The sequence below is a fragment of the Pan troglodytes genome, chromosome 23 (genome assembly GCF_028858775.2).
Source record: "Pan troglodytes isolate AG18354 chromosome 23, NHGRI_mPanTro3-v2.0_pri, whole genome shotgun sequence".
In the NCBI taxonomy this organism is placed as follows: domain Eukaryota; kingdom Metazoa; phylum Chordata; class Mammalia; order Primates; family Hominidae; genus Pan; species Pan troglodytes.
The window spans coordinates 27,367,069-27,390,862 of record NC_086016.1 but is presented as its reverse complement, the minus strand read 5'-3'; the positions used below and the strand labels follow the sequence as shown (position 1 = coordinate 27,390,862).

Here is a 23,794-nt window from a genome sequence, read left to right as displayed (position 1 = left end):
GTGAAATGTCTGTTGTCTGTTGAGCTTGACTTCAGACACCCCACCCGCTGTCTTTCCAGTGCCCGTTTGCTTAGCACTCTTTCTTCATTTATAGTGCAAATATAAACATCCAGGACAAATACAGGAAGACCTTTGTTTTTTTTTGTTTTTTTTTGAGATGGAGTCTTGCTGTGTCGCCCAGGGTGGAGTGTGCAGTAGCATGATCTCGGCTCACCGCAACCTCCACCTCCCAGGTTAAAGCGATTCTCCTGCCTCAGCCTCCTAAGTAGCTGGGTTTACAGGCATATGCAACCACACCCAGCTAGTTTTTTTTAGTAGAGACAGGGTTTCACCATGTTGGCCAGGCTGGTCTTGAACTCTTGACCTCAGGTGATCTGCCCGCCTCGGCCTCACAAAGTGGTGGGATTACAGGCGTGAGCCACCGTACCTGGCCTAGAAAGACTTTTTGCCTTCTAAAGAAGGGTTTAGGGGCACGCTGCGAGCTAGGGGGAGCTGTGGCCGAGTACAATGCCGGGCGTGGGGAGCCAGGCGGCCCCGGGGCTGAGGCGAGCGAAGGGGCTGAAGGGAGTCACCGTGGCGCTGAAGCCAGTGGCGCAGCTGTGGGGGACAGTGGCGCTGAGGAGGTGGCGGTGGGGCTGAAGTGGAGCTCGGCAGCCTCCGGCCTGCACCAGGCACCCTCCCAGTCTTGGGCGACCTGGTGTGCAGGCTGCAGCCATGGTGGTGGCTGCCCGCCGGCAGGCGGGCAGGTCCCGCCCCTGGGAGGAGGGGGCGGTGTGGGGGGGTCCCAGCAGCCACCAGGAGAAGGCGGAGGCAATGGCGGCAGGAATTGGGGCTGAGCTGTCCCCGCTGCGTGCCTGCGACAGTGACCCAGCCAGCCCCGGAGCACAGTCCCGGAAGGATGATAATGAAGATACTTCAAATGATGGGACTCAGCCATCCAAAAGAAGGTGAATGGGCTCAGGAGGTAGTTCTAATAGTTGTGAAACTTCAAGTCAAGATCTTGGCTTTAGTTACTATCCAGCAGAAAATTTGATGGAGTACAAATGGCCACCTGATGAAATAGGAGAATACTATATGCTTCAATAACAAGTCAGTGAATATTTGGGTGTGACCTCCTTTAAAAGGAAATATCCAGATTTAGAGCAAGATTTGTCTCACAAGGAGAAACTCTACCTGAGAGAGCTAAAGTCATTACTGAAACTCAGTGCACGCTAGGTATAACAGCATTGCACAGTGATGAAGTGATTTAATGATAAAAGAATATCCAGCCAAACATGCTGAGTATTCTGTTATTCTACAAGAAAATGAATGTCAGCGAATTACAGACCATTATAAAGAGTATTCCCAAATGCAACAACAGAATACTCAGAAAGTTGAAGCCAGTAAAGTGCCTGAGGATATTAAGAAAGCTGCCAAAAAAGCAGCTGAATTTAACAGCAACGTAAACTGGGAACGCATGGAAGAAAGAAGAGCTTATTTTGACTTGCAGACACATGTTATCCAGGTGCCTCAAGGGAATTACAAAGTTTTGCCAACAGAGCAAACAAAGGTTAGTTCTTACCCAGTGGGTCTCATTCCCTGACAGTTCGACAGTTTGAGGAATATTATAAAAGGTACTCACCAGATGAGCTGTGGTACCTGCCATTAAACACAGCCCTGTACGAGCCCCCTTCTGGATCCTGAGCTCCCTGCTGCAGACAGTGACAGTGATTCAGATGATGGCGAAGATGGTCGAGGTGACGAAAAACAGAAAAATAAAGGCACTTTGGACAGCTCCTCTGGCAATGAATGTATCTGAAGGGGAAAGCCCTCCTGACAGCCAGGAGGACTCTTTCCAGGGAAGACAAATCAAAAGACAAGAAGAGAGACTGTTATCACCCCCCTGTACAGATGAGGAAACTGAGGCCCACTGAAGGGAATCAAATTTCCCAAGTTCAAGGGCTGACGAGGGCTGAGCTTGGGCAGGACACTTTTTCTGTCTGACCTTGTGGTTGGGGCTCCCACAGCAGAGGCTCCACTTGGAAGAACACGCTCTGGGCTCCTGCAGGCCTTTGCCAGCTGCCCTGCATCCTCCTAGCCCTTCAGGGGAGGGGTGGCCATCGGGCTCTGTAGCCCTGACTCGGCCTTACTCTGCTCTGAGGCCTCTTTTCTGCATCCCTGAAATGGGGTCAGAGCAGGGACAAGTACTCCCAGGGGACCCCAGTGCCACAGCCCCCTTCTCCCACGGTGCATGAGCAGGCACACTTCAGGTCTCACCTGGGGCTGGGCTAGACCAATCCTGCCTTGCCTGGGACATCAGGAGCTGAGGGTCTATATAGGTCAGGCCCCAGGAGACCTCAGGGGGCTTGTGGAAGGACGGGGGTGTGTGTGCATGGACAGATATATGGATGGACAGACTGATGGAAAAACAGATAAGTAACTGTCCAGTCTGAAGTCCTGCCCATGAAGGAGAGACCTTGGAAGGCCTCTTGGGGGCAGGTGTGCTTCCAAGTTCCTTGTCACTACTCAAGACCTTAGGGTACCAGGGCAGCAGTTGGAAGGGTCCCCATTTCCCTTTCCCTCCCTGTAACTGGCCCAGCCCCACTGAAATGTCCAGGGTCTGGAGGCAGCGGGCGGGGTGGGGGGGTGGTATGACCTGCAGGGACCCACTTCCAGCTTTGGCCAATCCTGCCCACCCTGGGTCCCTCTGAGCTGTGAGTGTCTGGCTGTGCCCCACAGTTGGCCACAGCTCTGCACCCAGCATTTTGAACAGTTCCTGCAGAGCCCTGAGGCGGAGGCAGGGCCTGCATGAACAGAAGCTTCTGGAGCAGAAGATGCTGCTTCTGTCCCTTGACTGACTGTGATCTTGAGACCCTATCTAGCTCAGGTCTGGGCATGGGGCTTGGGCACCTCGGTGCTGGGACACAGGCCCATTTCCCAGCTGGGCTGGCAGAGGCTGCATTAACTGAACCCTCCCCTACCCCTATGTCCCCACCCCCATAGGAGGCTTCCCCTCTGAAAACCATTTGGCACTTTCTAATAAACATACGCTTATGCATATCAAGCAAACCCTACTCCTAGGTTTTTATCCAAATGGAATGAAAACTTATGTTCAAACAAAAATTTGAATGCAAATATTTATACTGGTTTTATTCACCACTGGCAAGAAGCAGAAACATCTGGTTTGACCCACCACACACACATACACACACACGTGGAAACAACCCCATTGTCATTCAACTGGTGAATGGCTAAACAAATTGTGATACCTTCATAAATGGAATCAAGCTCAGCAATAATAGGGGAACAAACTATTGATCCATAAGGCAACTGGGATGAATTGCAACATTGTTACACTGAACTCAGGAAGCCAGGCTCAGAAGGTTACATATTTAGACTTCTACTCAGCATTAAAAAGGAACAAACTACGTTGCAATTGAGGCACCTGGAGGAACACCCAGAAAACTGTGCTGAGTGGGAGAAAGCCAGTCCCCAGAAGTCACATACTGTGTGATTCCATGTGCAGAACATTCTTGAAATAACAAAATTATACAAGTGGAGACCAAATTAGTAGTTGCCAGGGGCTAAGGAGGGGTTTGGGACAGTGGAAGTGAGTGTTCCTGTGAAAGGGCAACATGAGGGATGTTGGGGAGGGAAGCATTCCCTTTCTTGCTGTATCAATGTCAATATCCTGGCTCTGATCCGTTACTGTAGCTGCAAGGTGCTACCCTTGAGGGAACTGGCCAGAGTACCTAGGATCCTTCTGTATTATTCCTCACAGCTGCATGAGAAGCTACAATAATCTCAAAATAAAAAGTTTAATTTAAAAAACGGTCACATTGAGAGATGACAGCATGCTGGCAGCCCTTGCTCACTCTCGGCGCCTCCTTGGCCTTGGCGCCCACTCTGACCGCGCTTGAGGAACCCTTCAGCCCGCTGCTGCACTGTGTGAGCCCCTCTCTGGGCTGGCCAAGGCTGGAACTGACTCCCTCTGCTTGCCAGGAGGTGTGGAGGGAGAGGCGCGGGCGGGAACCAGGGCTGCTCGCGGTGCTCACAGGCCAGCATGCGTTCTGGGTGGGCTTGGGCTCAGTGGGTCCGACACTCAGAGTGGCAGTGAGGGGCTTAGCACCCAGGCCAGCAGCTGTGGAGGGTGCACCAGGTCCCGCAGCACTGCCGGCCCACCCACGCCGCGCTCAAATTCTTGCCAGGCCTCAGCCGCCTCCCCGCAGGGCAGGGCTCGGGACCTGCAGCCCACCATGCCCAAGGCATGCTCCCCACCACTGTGGGCTCCCTCACGGCCCAAGCTTCCCCGACAGGCGACGCCCCCTGCTCTGCAGTGCCCAGTCCCATTGACTGCCCAAGGGCTGAGGGGTGCATGCACACGCACAGGACTGGCAGGCAGCCCCACCCGTGTGGCCCTGGTGTGGGATCCACGAGGTGAAGCCAGCTGGACTCCTGAATCTGGTGGGGGCTTGGAGAACTTTTATGTCTAGCCAGAGGATGGTATATGCACCAATCAGCATTCTGTGTCTAGCTCGGGGTTCGTGGATGCACCAATCAGCACACTGTATCTAGCTAATCTGGTGGGGACTTGGAGAACTTTTGTGTCTAGCTAAAGGATTGTAAATGCAGGAATCAGTGCTCTATGTCTAGCTCAAGTTTGTAAACGCACCAGTCAGCACCGTCTGTCTAGCTCAAGGTTTGTAAAAGCACTAATCCATGCTGTGTCTAGCTCATCTAGTGGAGACTTGGAGAACTTTTGTGTCTAGCTAAAGGTTTATAAATGCACCAATCAGCACCCTGTCAAAATGGACCAATCTGCTCACTCTTTGGCTCCGCACTGCCTTTATGAGCTATAACACTCACCGCAAAGGTCTGCAGCTTCACTCCTGAAGCCAGCGAGACCACAAACCCACCAGAAGGAAGAAACTCCGAACACGTCCAAACATCAGAAGGAACAAACTCTGGACACACCATCTTTAAGAACACTCACCACAGAGGTCCGCGGCTTCATTCTTGAAGTCAGTGAGACCAAGAACCCACCAATTTCAGACACAACATCCTTTACGTTTGCATTTCTATGATACTATGTAAAAAGCAGAAGTATAGGGTCAGAAAGAGATCAGTGGTTGTCATGGTTGGGGTACAGAAAGGGTTTGACTCTAAAAGGAATATAAGCGCTGAGAGCAGTGGCTCACCCCTGTAATCCCAAGCACTTTGGGAGGCTGAGGCAGGTGGGTCACTTGGGGCTAGGAATTTGAGACCAGCCTGGCCAACATGGCAAAACCCTGTCTCTACTAAAAATATAAAAATTACCCAGGTGTGGTGACACACACCTGTAATTCCAGCTAATCTAGAGGCTGAGACAAGAGAATTGCTTGAACCCAGGAGGCGGAGTTTGCAGTGAGCCGAGATTGCACCTCTGCACACCAGCCTGGGTGACAGAGTGAGACTGTGTTTCTAAAAAAGGGGTGCTTAGAGAAATTTGGGGGTGGTGGTGGAAATATTCTGTATTTCAATTGTGATAGTTAACATGAGTCAATAATTTTTAGAAAATTATACTAGGTTTTATTAGCTTCACCAAAAAGAGTAAACTTTACTGTAAATAAAAATAGAAATGTTTGAAATGTTTAAATGTTTTAAAATGTTTATTATGGGAGGTGGAGCCAAGATGGCTGAATAGGAACAGCTCCAGTCTACAGCTCCCAGTGTGAGCGACGCAGAAGACAAATGATTTCTGCATTTCCAACTGAGGTACCGGGTTCATCTCACTGGGGATTGTTGGAGAGCAGGTGCAGCGCACTGAGCGTGAGCCGAAGCAGGGCGAGGCATCGCCTCACCCGGGAAGTGCATGGGGTCAGGGAATTCCCTTTCCTAGCCTAGGAAAGGGATGACAGATGGCACCTGGAAAATCGGGTGACTCCCACCCTAATACTGCACTTTTCCAAAGGTCTTAGCAAATGGCACACCAGGAGACTGTATCCCGCACCTTGCTTGGAGGGTCCTACGCCCACGGAGCCTCGCTCATTGCTAGCACAGCAGTCTGAGATCAAACTGCAAGGTGGCAGCGAGGCTAGGGTAGGGGCGCCCGCCATTGCCGAGTCTTCAGTAGGTAAACAAAGAAGCCAGGAAGCTCAAACTGGGTGGAGTCCACCACAGCTCAAGGAGGCCCACCTGCCTCTGTGGACTCCACCTCTGGGGGCAAGGCATAGCCAAACAAAAGGCAGCAGAAACCTCTGCAGACTTAAATGTCCCTGTCTGACAGCTTTGAAGAGAGTAGTGGTTCTCCCAGCACGCAGCTGGAGATCTGAGAATGGACAGACTGCCTCCTCAAGTGGGTCCCTGACCCCCGAGTAGCCCAACTGGGAGGCACCCCCTAGTAGGGGCAGACTGACACCTCAAACGGCCGGGTACTCTGAGACAAAACTTCCAGAGGAACGATCAGGCAGCAACATTTGCTGTTCACCAATATCCGCTTTCTGCAGCCCCCACTGCTGATACCCAGGCAAACAGGTTCTGGAGTGGACCTCCAGCAAACTCCAACAGACCTGCAGTTGAGGGTCCTGACTGTTAGAAGGAAAGCTAACAAAACAGAAAGGACATCCACAGCAAAACCCCATCTGTACGTCACCATCATCAAAGACCAAAGATAGATAAAACCACAAAGATGGGGAAAAAACAGAGCAGAAAAACTGAAAAGTCTAAAAATCAGAGTGCCTCTCCTCCTCCAAAGGAATGCAGCTCCTCACCAGCAATGGAACAAAGCTGGATGGAGAATGACAAGTTGAGAGAAGAAGGCTTCAGATGATCAAACTACTCGGAGCTAAAGGAGGAAGTTCGAACCCATGGCATAGAAGTTAAAAACCTTGAAAAAAGATTAGACGAATGGCTAACTAGAATAACCAATGCAGAGAAGTCCTTAAAGGACCTGATGGAGCTGAAAACCACAGCACGAGAACTACGTGATGAATGCACAAGCCTCAGTAACCAATTCGATCAACTGGAACAAAGGGTATCAGTGATGGAAGATCAAATGAATGAAATGAAGCGAGAAGAGAAGTTTAGAGAAAAGAGAATAAAAAGAAATGAACAAAGCCTCCAAGAAATTTGGGACTATATGAAAAGACCAAATCTACATCTGATTGGTGTACCTGAAAGTGACGGGGAGAATGGAACCAAGTTGGAAAACACTCTGCAGGATATTATCCAGGAGAACTTCCCCAATCTAGCAAGGCAGGCCAACATTCAAATTCAGGAAATACAGAGAACACCACAAAGATACTCCTCGAGAAGAGCAACTCCAAGACACATAATTGTCAGATTCACCAAAGTTGAAATGAAGGAAAAAATGTTAAGGGCAGCCAGAGAGAAAGGTCGGGTTACCTGCAAAGGGAAGCCCATCAGACTAACAGCTGATCTCTCAGCAGAAATTCTACAAGCCAGAAGAGAGTGGGGGCCAATATTCAACATTGTTAAAGAAAAGAATTTTCAATCCAGAATTTCATATCCAGCCAAACTAAGCTTCATAAGTGAAGGAGAAATAAAATCCTTTACAGACAAGCAAATGCTGAGAGATTTTGTCACCACTAGGCCTGCCCTAAAAGAGCTCCTGAAGGAAGCACTAAAAATGGAAATGAACAACTGGTACCAGCCACTGCAAAAACATGCCAAATTGTAAAGACCATCGAGGCTAGGAAGAAACTGCATCAACTAACGAGCAAAATAACCACCTAACATCATAATGACAGGATCAAATTCACACATAACAATATTAACCTTAAATGTAAATGGGCTAAATGCTCCAATTAAAAGACACAGACTGGCAAATTGGATAAAGAGTCAAGACCCATCAGTGTGCTGTATTCAGGAAACCCATCTCACGTGCAGACACACACATAGGCTTAAAATAAAGGGATGGAGGAAGATCTACCAAGCAAATGGAAAACAAAAAAAGGCAGGGGTTGCAATCCTAGTCTCTGATAAAACAGACTTTAAACCAACAAAGATAAGAAGAGACAAAGAAGGCCATTACATAATGGTAAAGGGATCAATTCAACAAGAAGAGCTAACTATCCTAAATATATATGCACCCAATACAGGAGCACCCAGATTCATAAAGCAAGTCCTTAGAGACCTACAAAGAGACTTAGACTCCCACACGATAATAATGGGAGACTTTAACACCCCACTGTCAACATTAGACAGATCAACGAGATAGAAAGTTAACAAGGATATGCAGGAATTGAACTCAGCTCTGCACCAAGCGGACCTAATAGACATCTACAGAACTCTCCACCCCAAATCAACAGAATATACATTCTTTGCAGGACCACACCACACCTATTCCAAAATTGACCACATAGTTGGAAGTAAAGCTCTCCTCAGCAAATGTAAAAGAACAGAAATTATAACAAACTGTCTCTCAGACCACAGTGCAATCAAACTAGAACTCAGGATTAAGAAACTCACTCAAAACCACTCAACTACATGGAAACTGAACAACCTGCTCCTGAATGACTACTGGGTACATAACGAAATGAAGGCAGAAATAAAGATGTTCTTTGAAACCAACGAGAACACAGACACAACATACCAGAATCTCTGGGACACATTCAAAGCAGTGTGTAGAGGGAAATTTATAGCACTAAATGCCCACAAGAGAAAGCAGGAAAGATCTAAAATTGACACCCTAACATCACAATTAAAAGAACTAGAGAAGCAAGAGCAAACACATTCAAAAGCTAGCAGAAGGCAAGAAGTAACTAAGAGCAGAACTGAAGGAAATAGAGACACAAAAAACCCTTCAAAAAATCAATGAATCCAGGAGCTGGTTTTTTGAAAAGATCAACACAATTGATAGACCTACAAACCACTGCTCAATGAAATAAAAGAGGATACAAACATTACATGCTCATGGGTAGGAAGAATCAATATCGTGAAAATGGCCATACTGCCCAAGGTAATTTATAGATTCAATGCCATCCCCATCAAGCTACCAATGACTTTCTTCACAGAATTGGAAAAAACTACTTTAAAGTTCATATGGAACCAAAAAGCCTGCATTGCCAAGTGAATCCTAAGCCAAAAGAACAAAGCTGGAGGCATCACGCTACCTGACTTCAAACTATACTACAAGGCCACAGTAACCAAAACAGCATGGTACTGGTACCAAAACAGAGATATAGACCAATGGAACAGAACAGAGCCCTCAGAAATAATGCCGCATATCTACAACCATCTGTTCTTTGACAAACCTGACAAAAACAAGAAATGGGGAAACGATTCCCTATTTAACAAATGGGGCTGGGAAAACTGGCTAGCCATATGTAGAAAGCTGAAACTGGATCCCTTCCTTATACCTTATACAAATATTAATTCAAGATGGATTAAAGACTTACATGTTAGACCTGAAACCATAAAAACCCTAGAAGAAAACCAAGGCAATACCATTCAGGACATAGGCATGGGCAAGGACTTCATGTCTAAAACACCAAAAGCAATGGCAACAAAAGCCAAAATTGACAAATGGGATCTAATTAAACTGAAGAGCTTCTGCACAGCAAAAGAAACTACCATCAGAGTGAACAGGCAACCTACAGAATGGGAGAAAATTTTTGCAATCTACTCATCTGACAAAGGGCTAATATCCAGAATCTACAGTGAACTCAAACAAATTTACAAGAAAAAAAACAAACAACCCCATCAAAAAGTGGGCGAAGGATGTGAACAGACACTTCTCAAAAGAAGACATTTATGCAGCCAAAAGACATGAAAAAATGCTCATCATCACTGGCCATCAGAGAAATGCAAATCAAAACCACAGTGAGATACCATCTCACACCAGTTAGAATGGCAATCATTAAAAAGTCAGGAAACAACAGGTGCTGGAGAGGATGTGGAGAAATAGGAACACTTTTACAATGTTGGTGGACTGTAAACTAGTTCAACCATTGTGGAAGTCAGTGTGGCGATTCCTCAGGGATCTAGAACTAGAAATACCATTTGACCCAGCCATCCCATTACTGGGTATATACCCAAAGGATTCTAAATCATGCTGCTATAAAGACACATGCACACATATGTTTATTGCGGCACAATAGCAAAACTTGGAACCAACCCAAATGTCCAACAATGATAGACTGGATTAAGAAAATGTGGCACATATACACCATGGAATACTATGCAGCCATAAAAAATGATGAGTTCATGTCCTTTGTAGGGACATGGATGAAGCTGGAAAGCAAGCAAACTATTGCAAGGACAAAAAACCAAACACTGCATGTTCTGACTCATAGGTGGGAATTGAACAGTGAGAACACATGGACACAGGAAGGGGAACATCACACACCAGGGCCTGTTGTGGGGTGGGGAGAGGGGGGAGGGATAGCATTAGGAGATATACCTAATGTTAAATGATGAGTTAATGGGTGCAGCACACCAACATGGCACATGTATACATATGTAACTAATCTGCACGTTGTGCACATGTACCCTACAACTTAAAGTATAATTAAAAAGAAAAGGAAAGAAAATCTCACTGTTACTGTTTTTCAGCTCCCTGAGTCCATTCTTTAGGTTTGGACTGGTGAGTTTGTTTCTCACATCAGAAAACCAACATTTCCTTAGAAGACAAAGAAAGGTGGTCTTACCTGGGCATCATCATCATCATCATCATGATCACAATCATCATCTTCACTTGGTGGTAGGCATACTAAACTCAGGTTGTCCTCAAGAGAAGCTGGGAGGACACAGAGGAAAGATCAGTGCCCTGGTTGTTTGTAACTGTGAGTCACTCGGGGAGGTTTCCTGGATGTGGTGTAAGGAGGTGGTTGATTAAATAGCATGGACTGAGTTGATGCTGGGCTATTCCCCTGGGTGGAAGAGGGATGGCAGAGGAGGGGAGCAGGAAAGACATGAGACATGGGGGCCTTGGCCTTGTACTAGAGGCATCATGCAGCAACACAAAACAGTCAACCCCAAATGGAACTAAAGCACACACTAAGGGTCAATGGAAGAGTGCCTTCCTCCCTCTCAAATGTTTTGAAACTCTTCTAAACAAACAGCATTTTCTTAACATATTCAAGATCATGTCAGTACACTAGAATCCAATTATGCTGGTACTACATGCACCATCTCTTTTAAAGGATTACTTAATTAAAAGCCTATTTTATTGGTAAAATGGATCAATTTTACCCAATTTACTCTATTCTATTAATCACACATTCTTTTCCATAAAGATCATTTTAAAAATTAAATATTAAAATGCTACAATTAAAAATAGTCATGAGTTCCTCTTTGTAAGTCTTCTTCTGGAACCAGGGTGTGTGCACAAAACCTACTCTGTGTCACTCTCCCTGAGGAGATTCCCTAAAGATCAGGCTTCATTCAAACAGGCCAAGTTCACAGAGCCTTCTCTACCTACACCAGTGAAGCTGAGAGACGTGACTTTGAATACTTCCTGCCAAGAGGATAAGTTTCCAGGTTCAAATACACATGATCTACTGAAATGAGGAAATGTATACCAAAAGAAATGAACAAATTCAGGAAAAAATATCCATGACTATAGGGGTGATTTTTTGGTTAACTAGCTTACATAAAAATTTTTTTATTTGATGCCTGTTCATTCAGAAATACAAAATATTGGTATGAGAAATCACAAATTCGGCCAGGCGCAGTGGCTCATGCCTGTTATTCCAGCACCTTGGGAGGCTGAGGCAAGCAGATCACGAGCTCAAGACATTGAGGCCATCCTGGCCAACATGGTAAAACCACGTGTCTACTAAAAATAAAAATTAGCTGGGTGTGGTGATATACACCTGTAGTCTCAGCTATTCAGAAGGCTAAGGCAGGAGAATCACTTGAAACCAGGAGGCTGAGGTTGCAGTGAGTGGAGAGCACATCACTGCACCCCAGTATGGTGACAGAGTAAGACTCCATCGCAAAAAAAAAAAAAAAAAAAAAAAAAAAACCACAGATTTTTATCAGTCATGATAAATGTAACTTATTAGCTGTCAACCTAGATTCTAGAAAGTAAAGAAGGTACAAATAAGTTGAACGGCATCCCGTATTCATGGATAGGAAGACTAAACATGACTAACACACAATACTACACAAATGATCTACAGACTCACAACAACTGCTATCAAACTGGCAACAGCCATCTGTGCAGAAATGGAAAACAATCCTAAGACTTCAATGAATTTTCATGTGGCTCAAATAACCATGGTAACATTGAAAAAGAATACTGTTGGAGGACACACATTCATGAGATGGAAACTTACCAAAAAAAAAAAAAAAAAATTCAGAGAGCATGCTTCTAGCATGGGGGCACCCATAAGTATAGAATTGAGAGCCCAGAATTAAACGCACACATACAGAGTCAGCTGATCTTCAACAAAGGTGCCAAGAATACACAATGGGGAAAGGAAAGCCTCTTCCGCAAATGATGCTAAAACTGCATATTCTCATTCACATGAAGAAATGGAATGCTGACAATATGCTCAAGGTTGTGCTTCTCCCTCCATTTCCAAGACACTGGAGCTTCTGCAGTGAGCCCAGAGTGGATTTTCATTCCGTCCTCCATGCCCAGAGAGACGTCTTGATACCAGAGGTAAACAGCAAGCACAGACAAATGAATGTGCTGCCATGAAACCTAACAGTTCATAAGGTGAGGATCCATTTCTCCTGTGCATCTGGGCACACCGCAGAAGAATTCTGTCTCCAGGATTAAGTGACTCCCTGTGACAGAAACTGCATCCCAAACCAAAGACATTTTGCAGTGGCAGAGGCAGAAAAGAGCAGGTGTTCTCAGAAACATCTTTAAACAATGAAGAAGAGGAGATCGAAAACTCAGGATACTCAAAAGCCCATAAACATAGTACTTCTCACCACAATGACATTAAACTCCGAAAAGAACAAACGGCTTTTACTTTTTCTCTTTCTGCACCCTCCTCAGCCTCCCAAGCAGCAGGTATAACCTGAAAGTTGCTGGAAATGCTGTTTTATTAGATCCCACCTGAAGTCTTGTTGCCTACCTGGAAAGGTATCCTCTTCCCTGCTGAGATTCTCCAGAATCCACTCTTCAGAACCAACAACATGAGGATAAGTCCGTGAAAGGTGCACTCACTTCTACTCCAGGTGAAGACACACTGGCTCACACAAAATCTCCTGGTTGGTCCTCTGGTTCACACACATTTCTACAGCCCCTCTGCTCATAGCTATACACTTGCAAAATCATTTGCTCTCACCACACCCCCAATATTTTTAATAAGAACCCAGATTGAGGTTTCTATATATTAAAGCCAGCAAGTTTGTTTCTCAGAAAGTTAGTTCAAAGTATGTACCCTGGATAGGTGATGGTAAAATCTGCAATGAGACAAAAGAAGATTCTATGAGGATCAGATCAATTCTGCTGCACCCCTTACACAGATCAGTTAGTCTCTTGATCACTTCAGAAAACTAGTTGTGAAACAGTGGTTGAGTCAAGGTTCAAAGACCAAACATTCTAGCATAGAGGACACCTGTGGAAAAGACAAGAGCTTTTCCCACAGAATTTCTTTGAAGTTGATTTAGATTGGTAAACGCACAATGCCTAATTCAAAGAGGAAAACTGATGTGGAGGAAAATGCCTCTGCATTACAGTTGATGATGGATGCTGTCATTTAAAAACATCCTAGTGTGTCATGTATTAGATGGGAAGACATTCCCACTGAACTCCATCCGCACAAAGAGAATTGTGTATGTTGTACTTTATATGCCTCATCGTATTCTTAAGTGAAAATTAATTGAGAAGGAAAGAAATCAGGTTAAGGAAATAATGTATACAGTGATCCATTTTTAAAACAAAGTGCCTTGAACTGGTTCAGGTCAAAAAAGTACAGAAGAAATACTAGGCTCCTGGTTGGACAGGCAATGTCTGCTTGTTGGGCCCCCTTCCACACTACTTAGTTCCCATCACTTGAACAAAGAAGTTTAGTCTAAGTTGAAAGTTTACTAGCCTGCAAAATACCTCACTTTGTCTGTTCTTACCAGCCTGCCCAGCTACTAAGGTCATAAGTCAAATACTTGAACAGCCCCTGAGCTGACTAGGATTGCAATGCATTGTGGGCTGCAACAAAATGCAGTAAGACAACCATAAAAATAAAAAAAACCTAAAGCTCCTACCCAACAATCAATATGCGACAACCTGGGAAGATTGTGACCCCATAGTACTCAGCCTATGAGGAACCGGGGGAGGGACTTGCACACTAGGGGATAAACTGCTTGTTGAAATTGTTCTGGGTGTGGCTGCCCATCAGACACTCAACCTTGCAAGACCATCATGAAAAATCTCACTTTTGCTGTTCTGCAGGCCTCTGAGTCCATTCTTTGGGTGTGGATGGGTGAGTTTGCTTCTGACATCAGGAAAGCAACATTTCCTTAGAAGGCAAAGAAAGGGGGTCTTACCTTGGCATCATCATTGTCTTCCTCACTTGGTGGCAGAAATTTTAAACTCAGGCGGTCCTCAGGGGGACCTAAAAGGACACAGAGTTAATGTCAGTGCCCTGGTGGTTGGAGACTGGGAGTCCCTCAGGGAGCTTTGCTGGATGCGGCACATGGAGCGTGGGACTGAAGGTTCGGAGACCATCTCAGAGAAACAACTGTGTTCAAGTAGTGAGCATGAGGGAGTCTCACCAGATACCTTGCATCTTAGCCAGTGCCCAGACCTAATAAGACTCTTGCATTCCCAAGTCTCAGAAGATACTAACCAATAAAAAATCAGGGCTTTGATGTTTGCTGTGACATAGGAAAAACTGGTCTTGTGGAAAGGTAATCATTAAACACCAGAGCAAGAAAAAAAAAATGGTTACAAATACAGCACATAAAGCCCATGGACATGTATTGTCTCATCTCTATCTTACTAAAATACAAAAGGAACAAGTCAGACTTCTATACATATTTCCTTTGGTTCTGACTTCATTGCCCTTTTCCTAGGTTCCAAACCAACAGGTGTCACCCAACTGCTCCCAGAGATCCTCCTAGAGTATCATTCTCTACCTGCAGATCTGCCTCATTGCAGCTGCCCTCATGGATGGTGTCCATTGGCCAATCATTAAGAGACAAAAACTCTGCAAGAAGTTATTCCAGAGAGCAACTCGCCCAGGCTCCTACTGCAGGTGAGGCCACACTGGATTACACATCACTCTGCCCTTTCCTCGGTGTTGTCAGACTCTCCCTGGTCTCTTTGGAGTCAGTGGTCTCTAAAAAGGCATTGCTCACACTTGCCAGCCTTTGAGTGAGAAAGAAAAACTGAAGGAACCACCTTTCAACTTTTTCCTTCCACTGGCCCATTACAGGTCTCACCTCCAATCTCACAGCCCTGAGATTTCCCACTTTGATGTGCACGCTTTGAGTTAGAGGAGTTCAACAATTGGTCCCTCAGCCAGGCTCACAGCAGATGTGAAAGAGCATTCTGCGGGGATGGAAATCTCTCCGCTTCATTAACATAAGGCTGCTGGGCCACTGCACGGTGGCTGCTGTGATGAGGTTCTGAATTTTTTTTTTTTTTTTTTTTTTGAGACAGAGTTTCATTCTTGCTGCCCAGGCTGGAGTACAATGACATGATCTCGGCTCACTGCAACCTCCGCCTCCCGGGTTCAGGTGATTCTCCTGCCTCAGTCTCCCGAGTAGCTGGGATTACAGGTGTGCGCCACCACACCCGGCTAATTTTTGTAGAGACGGGGTTTCACCATGTTGGCCAGACTGGTCTCGATCTCCTGACCTCAGATGATCCACCCACCCCGGCCTCCCAAAGTGCTGGAATTATAGGCGTGAGCCACCATGCCCGGCCCTGAACTTTTAATTGTAAATATTTCAATGTATTTAAATATGAGGGCCAGGCACGTTGGCTCATGCCTGTAATCCCAGCACTTTGGGAGGTCGAGGCGGGCGGATCACGAGGTCAGGAGATCGAGACCATCCTGGCTAACACCATGAAACCCCGTCTCTACTAAAAATAAAAAAAAAATTAGCCGGGTGTGGTGGCAGGCGCCTGTAGTTCCAGCTACTCGGGAGGCTGAGGCTGGAGAATGGCATGAACCCGGGAGGTGGAGCTTGCAGTGAGCCGAGATCACGCCACTGCACTCCAGTCTGGGTGACAGAGCGAGATTCCACCTCAAAAAAAATACATGAGGCGGCACATATATGACTGAGAACCACACTAGACGGCACAGGAGATCCAGACATGAGGAAGACATGACTCCCCTCCCCTGGTGTTTTCTTGTGAAATAGTTTGCAGCTCTGCTCCTACCATATGTTTATGGTTACTTCCTGGGCATCTACACAAGGACCAGTCACTGTGTGGGGCTGGGGATATGACAACAATGAGGACAACATCCAGGTCTAGAGGGATTCCAGCAGGGGGCGCACGTGCACACAGGGGAAGATCGTGGCCCTGCACAGCCTGTCTAGACAGGATCAGAGCAGCAGGAGCCGAGGGGCAGGGGCACCTCACTGTCCTCAGGAGCTCAACTTCATCTCCAGGGACCCTGACTCAGAAGCTGGGGCAGCCTCCAGGATTGGTGTAGGGCTCAATAGGCTGGACAGGCTGAGAAGGGAACATTTCCACAACTAAGCTAGATCCCAGCCCAGGGGTGACCTAGAACTCATCCCAGGGATGTGTTCATTACAATGCCCATGGGGCCTAACATGTTCTCCCCAGGACTGAGCTCTGGGATAAGGACTAATGAGGAAGACACAGTCACTGCCCTGGCAGGAAACACCCATAGCCAGGGCTCCTCTGTCCACCCTGTGGGAAGACACAACACAGATAGAGTTTGACACTGAAGATTCCAAACCTATAAAATAAGTGGAAACTGATGTACTCTGGATTCTAAGAAGAGTTGCAAGGATGAGCTGGACTCTGGAATCAGTCCCCATCCCTTTGCCGAGCTCCTGGTGCACTGGAACTCGTGTCCCTCCCCACCTCCCCTGCTACTCAGGAGTGCTGCAGCTACAGGCCCAGTGCTAGGGGGCTCTGTCCAGTTAAAACACATGTCTGCCAGGCACAGTGGCTCACACCTGTAATCCCAGCACTTTGGGAGGCTGAGGCAGGTGGATCGTCTGAAGGAGTTCAAGACCAGCCTGGCCAACATGGAGAAACCCCATCTCTACTATAAATACAAAAATTAGCTGGGCATGGTGGTGCATGTCTGTAATTCCAGCTACTCAGCAGGCTGAGGCAGGAGAATCACTTGAACCTGGGAGGTGGAGGTTGCAGAGAGTTGAGATCCCGCCACTGCACTCCAGCCAGGGTGACAGAGTGAGACTCTGTCTCAAAACAAACAAAACAACAACAAAAAAACACATTTCTGGGCCAGACAATCCTTGGCCAACAGTGTCTCCTCAAGGACCATTCCTCAAGTGACTTCCAGAAGCGGTGAAAAAGAAAAACTCATCTGTCCCAGCCCCAGGAAGATCAGGCATGGGACCTGTCTGTGTCTGTTCTGACCCTGAAGTCCATCCCTGCTGACTTGTGTCCTGTCTGCTCCGTGTCAGAGAAGTGGGGACCTGATTCCTGTTCTTCCCCCCAACCAATTTCTGCTGGTGTCACTGCCATCATCACATAGAGATGGAGAAGACAAGAGAAAGCAATGAAACTCCATTCTTGAGGCATTTAGGATGATGTCCACGCCATGCTCTCGGCAGACAGGAAGGCCAGGTCCTGTTCACTCCCACTCAGTAGGGGTCTAAGAGATATGAGTACTAACCCTGTGATATTTCTCCTCTGCTCTTCCCTTCCTTTTTTCTTTTTTTTTTTTTTAAGATGGAGTCTCGTCCAGTGACCCAGGCTGGAGTGCAATGGCTCAATCTCGGCTCACTGTAACCTCTGCCTCCTGGGTTCAAGTGATTCTCCTGCCTCAGCCTCCTGAGTACCCGGCATTACAGGCGCCCGCCACCACGCCCAGCTAATTTTTGTATTTGCAGTTGAGACGGGGTTTCACCAGCTCGGCCAGGCTGGTCTTGAACTCCTAACCTCAGGCAATCCACCCACCTTGGCCTCCCAAAGTGCTGGGATTAAAGGCTTGAGCCACCGCGCCCAGCCCATGTCTTCCCTTTCTTTACACTGTGTGCGTCCATTGAGTCAGTGGCTGCTCATGCTCACACCAGCCCCCGAAAGTGGGACAGTCCATCATGGGGATCAGTACATGGTGAGTGCTGAGCCTCACTAACCTAGTGATGCAGGAGGTCTCCAATGAGATTGATGGGCACCAGGCTAACAACAATGTCCTCTGAGTTCTGATGTGGCACTGGCCCTTGTCCGTCTGCTATGGATTGGAGCTTTTTTTTTTTTTTTTTTTTTTTTTTTGAGACAGTGTTTCACTCTGTCATTCAGACTGCAGTGCAGGGGTTCGATCTTGGCTCACTGCAACCTCCACCTCCCAGGTTCAAGTGATTCTCCAGCCTCAGCCTCCCAAGTAGCTGGGATTACAGGTTTGTGCCACCATGCCCAGCTACTTTTTGTATTTTTAGTAGAGACAGGCTTTCACCATGTAGGCCAGGCTGGTCTCAAACTCCTGACTCAAGTGATCCGCTGTCTCAGCCTCCCAAAGTGCTGGGATTACAGGTGTGAGCCACTGTGCCCGGCCATGGATTGGAGCATTTCTAAGGCTTGAGGTACTCATGTTACTAAATACAATGCAATATCTTCTGATCCTTCCCTGCTTTGACCAAGTGCTAAGGAATGATCGCAGCACTGACAGATGTTGACCTGCACTGTTCCATGTGATCCCTTACACTTCTCAGAATCTGTGAGCTGACCAGAAGCCTGTGGGCTTTCTCTGTATATTTCACAGTAATGTCCATGCCAACGTCTGTTCCGTGTACCTTTTGCTACCCAGGGTTATGTGACCAATGGGGCCCCATTTCATGATGGGCAATGTTTGGCACGCTTTTAGGCCACCCACTACCACTACCAGGGGTACACATAGGTGCTGGAACTCCCTGGTGTGGGGTCATATCACCAAGCCTGAGTGCTGACACAGTTGAGTAATACAGACCATCAACATCGGGACCCATTTCTGGGTTCACTTTTGCCTCTTCCATTCAGGACGTCAAAATCTGGGTTCATTCCTTTCTGCGCTCTCTCCATATAAGGAGTAGGGATATTAAACTGACCTTCAGGTACAGCTGTGGTGAGGGAGGAAAGAGGTCATTTATGTAAAGTGTATGGTGGTGTTGAAGTTTTTCTTCCTTTTTATTAGAAGAATGACACGACTCGGGAGGCTGAGGTGAGAGAACCACCATAGGCCAGGAATTCAAGAAAACTGACACTTGCACTGTGCTGGGCATGCGGGTCCACATTTTAAGGGAAAAACACACATTTACAAACACATTCACAAACACTACACATTAATTCACCCCTAGCTAACTCCCAACCCTCATGCACACAAACCCACACCATCTAAATGATACGGCTGTTTCCAGGGACTTCAGTGGATGATGACAGTTCTTCCCTGAGCCATCTGTTTCTCACACTGCACTCCAGATCCTCACTCCTATCAGGAACCTGAGGCCAGGCAGGCTCTCCAGACAAAAGCAGGGAAGAGAGTCCCCCACAACCCATCACTTAGATTTGTCATCAGCAAGGGAGTGGTCTTAGAATATGAATGGTGTTAGACAGGGAATGATACACACTGGGGCCTGTCAGGGGGCAGGGGAAGGGAGAGCATCTGGATAAACAGCAAATGCATGCAGGGCTTCATACCTAGGTGATGGTTTGACAGGTGCAGCAAACCACCGTGGCACACTTTTACCTATGTAACAAACCTGTACATCCTGCACATGTATCTCAGAACTTCAAAAAAAAAAAAAAAAAAGTTTAAAAAAAAGAGAAACGGCCAGAGTAGGCAAATCTACAGCAATAGAAAGTAGATGAGTGGCTTCCTATCGCCAGAGGTGTGGGGGTTGGAAAAAGAGAGGAGTAACCACTAATGGATACAGGGTTTCTTTGTGGAGGAATGAAAACGTTCTAAAATGAGATTGTACAATGGTTGTACAACCCTGTAAATACAGTAAAAACACTGAATCACCCACTTTAAATGGGTGAATTGTTTTGCATGTCAACTATTTCTCAATAAAGCTTTTTTAAAAAATAATTTAAAAATATATATGGTAGGAATTTTGGGCAATGGGTTTTCATGGAATATTTGCAAGTCCATGTTAGCTGGCAAATACAAAATTATTTTTCAAGAAGAAAAAGTTGCTACTAAAAAACATGCTCACTACCACACAGTTTGTAGGTAATGCTGTCATTTTTTACTGTCATCATCAATTAGGCCTCAGTTGTTCATAAACTCATGGCTGGTCACTAGAGTCCATGACCAACTGAAGCTTGATCAACTGAAGCTTGATTGACAATGGCAATCAAAAATGATATTCACTTGATATTCCCCCCACCAAGAAAATTGTCTTAGTCATCTGTTATATATATGGTCAGACTTTTATATCTTCATTTCATTAATAAGGGAAGAAGCCCCAGAAAAAAAAAATTCTCTTCCAGATGAAGGAATGCATCTCACCATTTCAGATAACACCTCCTCCGCAATACCAAGCGCAATATCTTCCAGGTCCAGAACAGAAGCTAGGAGAACATAGAGTAATAGTCAGTGCATTGGTGCTTCTCAGAAATCCCACTAGGAGCCTTGGGGGATGTGGGGACCAGCGCTGGAGTCTATGGAGGTGGGTGGTTGACAAGCATAGACTGAGCTGCTGCTGGACCATTCTCTTTGGTGTGGAAGGAAAGCAGAGGAGAGGAGGAGAAATGTGAAATATTAGCGTTAAGAACTGATTAATACAGAAAGGCACTGTATGGTTCTGTGAGAGCATCTCCTCACACCTCCTGCCCATTTGAAGGTCCAGGCCAATCCCCTCATTTTTCAAAATGTTACAAGACCATTTAATTCTGTGGATTTACATATCCTGCTACTACATTTATCATCTATCGTGTTTTACTTTTTAAATTCTGGTGAAACATACATATTATTTTAATTATTTAGTGTACATTTCAGTGAGATTGAATTCAGTGAGCTGCATTCATGACGCGGTGTCAATAATGAGAAAAATCTAAATTCATACTCTAAGCTTAAAAAACAATTATTGCAGAAATCAATGGAATAGAAAACAGGAAATCATCCGAGAAAATCAATAAAACAAAAAGCCAGTTCTTTGAGATCAGTAACTTTGATAAACCTCTACCTTGGCTAACCACAAAGGAAAGAAAGATGTTACAATGTACTAATAGCATCAATTGAAGAGCAGTTAAATCACAAAATAATAAAGGAATATTCTGAACACATCTATGCCCACAATTTGATACATTAGATGAAATGAGCTAATTCCTTTTTATCTATGTTAGAAGACCAAAAGTCTTCTGGGGAAAAACAGATCATCTGAATAGGCCTATATTTATTTTAGAAATTGAAGCAATGATTAATAATCTTTCAAAAGAAGGAAAAACCAAAAACACTACATTCATATGATTTCACTGGTTAAAAAAAAAAAATTCTACCAAAATTCTTTTTTGTTGTTGTTGGTTTTTGCGACGCAGTTTTGCTCTGTCACCAAGCTGGAGTGCAGTGGCGTGAACTTGGCTCACTGCAACATCTGACTCCCTGGTTCAAGCGATTCTCCTGCCTCAGCCTCTCAAGTAGCTGGGATTACAGGCACAGACCACCACGCCCAGCTAATTTTTGTATTTTTAGTAGAGACGGGGTCTCACCATGTTGGCCAGAATGGTCTTGATCTCCTGACCTCGTGATCCCCCACCTCAGCTTCCCAAAGTGCTGGGATTACAGGTGTGAGCCACCGTGCCCAGCCCCAAAATTCTTACGAAGAAAAACCTGGTCTTACCATACAAGCAAGTAATCATAATCCTAAGTATTTCCTTAGTTATATTTTAAAAATTATGTTTCCAAACAAGACACAGCAAGGTTTTTAATAGCTATATTCATAATTGCCCAAAGTGAAAGCAAATATCTAAACATTTGAGGTGTCCTTTACTATTAAAAGTGAACCAAGCCTGGGCAACATGATGAAACCCCATCTATACAAAAAAAAAAAAAAGTAGAAAAATTAGCTTGGCATGATGCCTTAGTGCCAGTTACTTAAGAGCCTGAGGTGGGGGGAACACCTGAACCTGAGGAGGTCAAGGTTGCAGTGAGCTGTGTTTGCACCAATGCATTCCTGGGTGACAAAGTGAGGCCTTGTCTCAAAAAATAATAATTTTGAATTTAAGAAATCTCCAGCCGGGCGCAGTGGCTCACGCCTGTAATCCCAACACTTTGGAAGGCCGAGGCAGGTGGATCATGAGGTCAGGAGATAGAGACCATCCTGGCTAACACGGTGAAACCCACCTGTACTAAAAATACAAAAAATTAGCCAGGTGTGGTGGCACGTGCCTGTAATCCCAGCTACTCAGGAGGCTGAGGCAGAAGAATCGCTTGAACCCGGGAGGCAGAAGTGGCAGTGAGCTGAGATAATGCCTCTGCCCTCCAACCTGGGCAACAGAGTGAGGCTCCATCTCAAAAACAAAAACAAAAAATCCAAATATTTGGGCCTGAATTATCCCAATTATTAGCTACTTTAAGGGGTGGGAGAAAAGAAACAATCTGACCCTTAGCTGGTTCCTTCATTTAGGTACCAAACCGGCCAGATAGGTGAGGCTAGAGAATGGGATGGGGGCTCCAAAATTGGGGTATTTGAATTTTCATTGAGAAAATTCAAAAAGATCAAAAAAGCCTCAATGTCTAAGGCAAGAGGCAGAGCCAGCCTTTGTCTCCCATGCCCCAGACCTGGGAAAGCTGGCTATGGACAGGAGGGAGCTGGAAGCTGAGGATGTCTCTGGGGATGAGGGTATGGGAAGGGGGTGGGGGTGGCCAGAGGTGTGCCAGAGGGTAAGCGGCACCCGTGGCTTATTTACCTGTGGGCATCTTTTGGTTGCTGATGTGCTGCAGGTCTTGGCCCTCCGTGGCTCCCACACCCAGCTTGCCAGGCTCTACAGTAGTGGATTCTGATGTTGCAGCAGCCACGGCCTCATAAATATCAGATTCATAACTGGATGCCGCCTTCCCCCTGGGCCAGCCACAGTTGGAGCTGACTTTGGGGCACACACAACAGGTCAGTATATTCCCCATGGGGCACCTACACTCCTCTCCACTCCTGCCTGAGCCTTCGATGAAACTGTAACTGTGCTGCCCTAGCAGCCACACTACTGAGGGTGGCCCTGCACTTGTAGAAGCAGCCTGATCCCAGGCAGATCTGGGGCCTCAGCCCGTAGTCTGCCGCCACCTCCCAAACTGGATGGTCTATGAGGTCGGGGACCTGCTGTTTTACTTCAAAAAGAAACGCACGACAAGCGCCAAGAGGCACAAAAACTGCCGTCAAAGAGCACAGTCGGAGCTCCTCCTCCCTCCACTGCCAGCTACCGACTGAGGGCTGCTGGCCTTGGCTGATGCCTATAACCCACAAAGCTTCCTATGTCACCTGGTTACCAGGAAACCGCCAGGTCAGGCTAGTGACTCACAATGTCCAGCCCCACAGCCCCCCCAATGCCTCACAATGCCCATCCCAGCTGCTGCTCACCTTGTGGCCCCCCTGCCCCTCCATGGGGACTGCACTAAGGCTTTTATTCACCCTGTGCTGCCTGAGCTTTGCAGAACTAAGCAAAGTGCAGGGGGGGATTGTTATTGGAAGTCACCCTTGGCAAGAAACTAAATAGAAAACCCTGGCATGGCCGGGCACGGTGGCTCATGCCTGTAATCCTAGCACTTTGGGAGGC

General features: G+C 46.3%; 1 protein-coding gene and 1 pseudogene across 3 annotated transcripts; one reads left to right on the top strand and one right to left on the bottom strand.

The window, feature by feature from the left end:
- Positions 1–1,249: 1,249 nt before the first annotated feature.
- On the top strand, positions 1,250–1,998 carry LOC129138523 (PHD finger protein 10-like; annotated as a pseudogene).
- LOC134809742 (aspartate-rich protein 1-like) lies at positions 1,702–23,497 on the bottom strand. 3 transcript variants are annotated; one of them, XR_010156209.1, is made up of 6 exons: positions 22,937–23,497; positions 20,538–20,599; positions 14,425–14,492; positions 13,014–13,344; positions 10,629–10,717; positions 1,702–1,830 (listed from the first exon to the last, which is right to left on the bottom strand). XR_010156209.1 is itself a non-coding variant. In XM_063808411.1 (4 exons), exons 1-3 carry the CDS (start codon positions 23,148–23,150, stop codon positions 14,472–14,474), a joined length of 297 nt encoding a protein of 98 aa, XP_063664481.1. In that variant the 5' UTR covers positions 23,151–23,497; the 3' UTR covers positions 5,612–10,717; positions 14,425–14,471. The 3 variants fall into 3 exon arrangements, 1 of the variants encoding a protein (XP_063664481.1); XR_010156208.1 differs by lacking the exon at positions 13,014–13,344; XM_063808411.1 differs by lacking the exons at positions 1,702–1,830; positions 13,014–13,344 and having other exon boundaries at positions 5,612–10,717.
- Between the last annotated feature and the right edge of the window lie 297 nt (positions 23,498–23,794).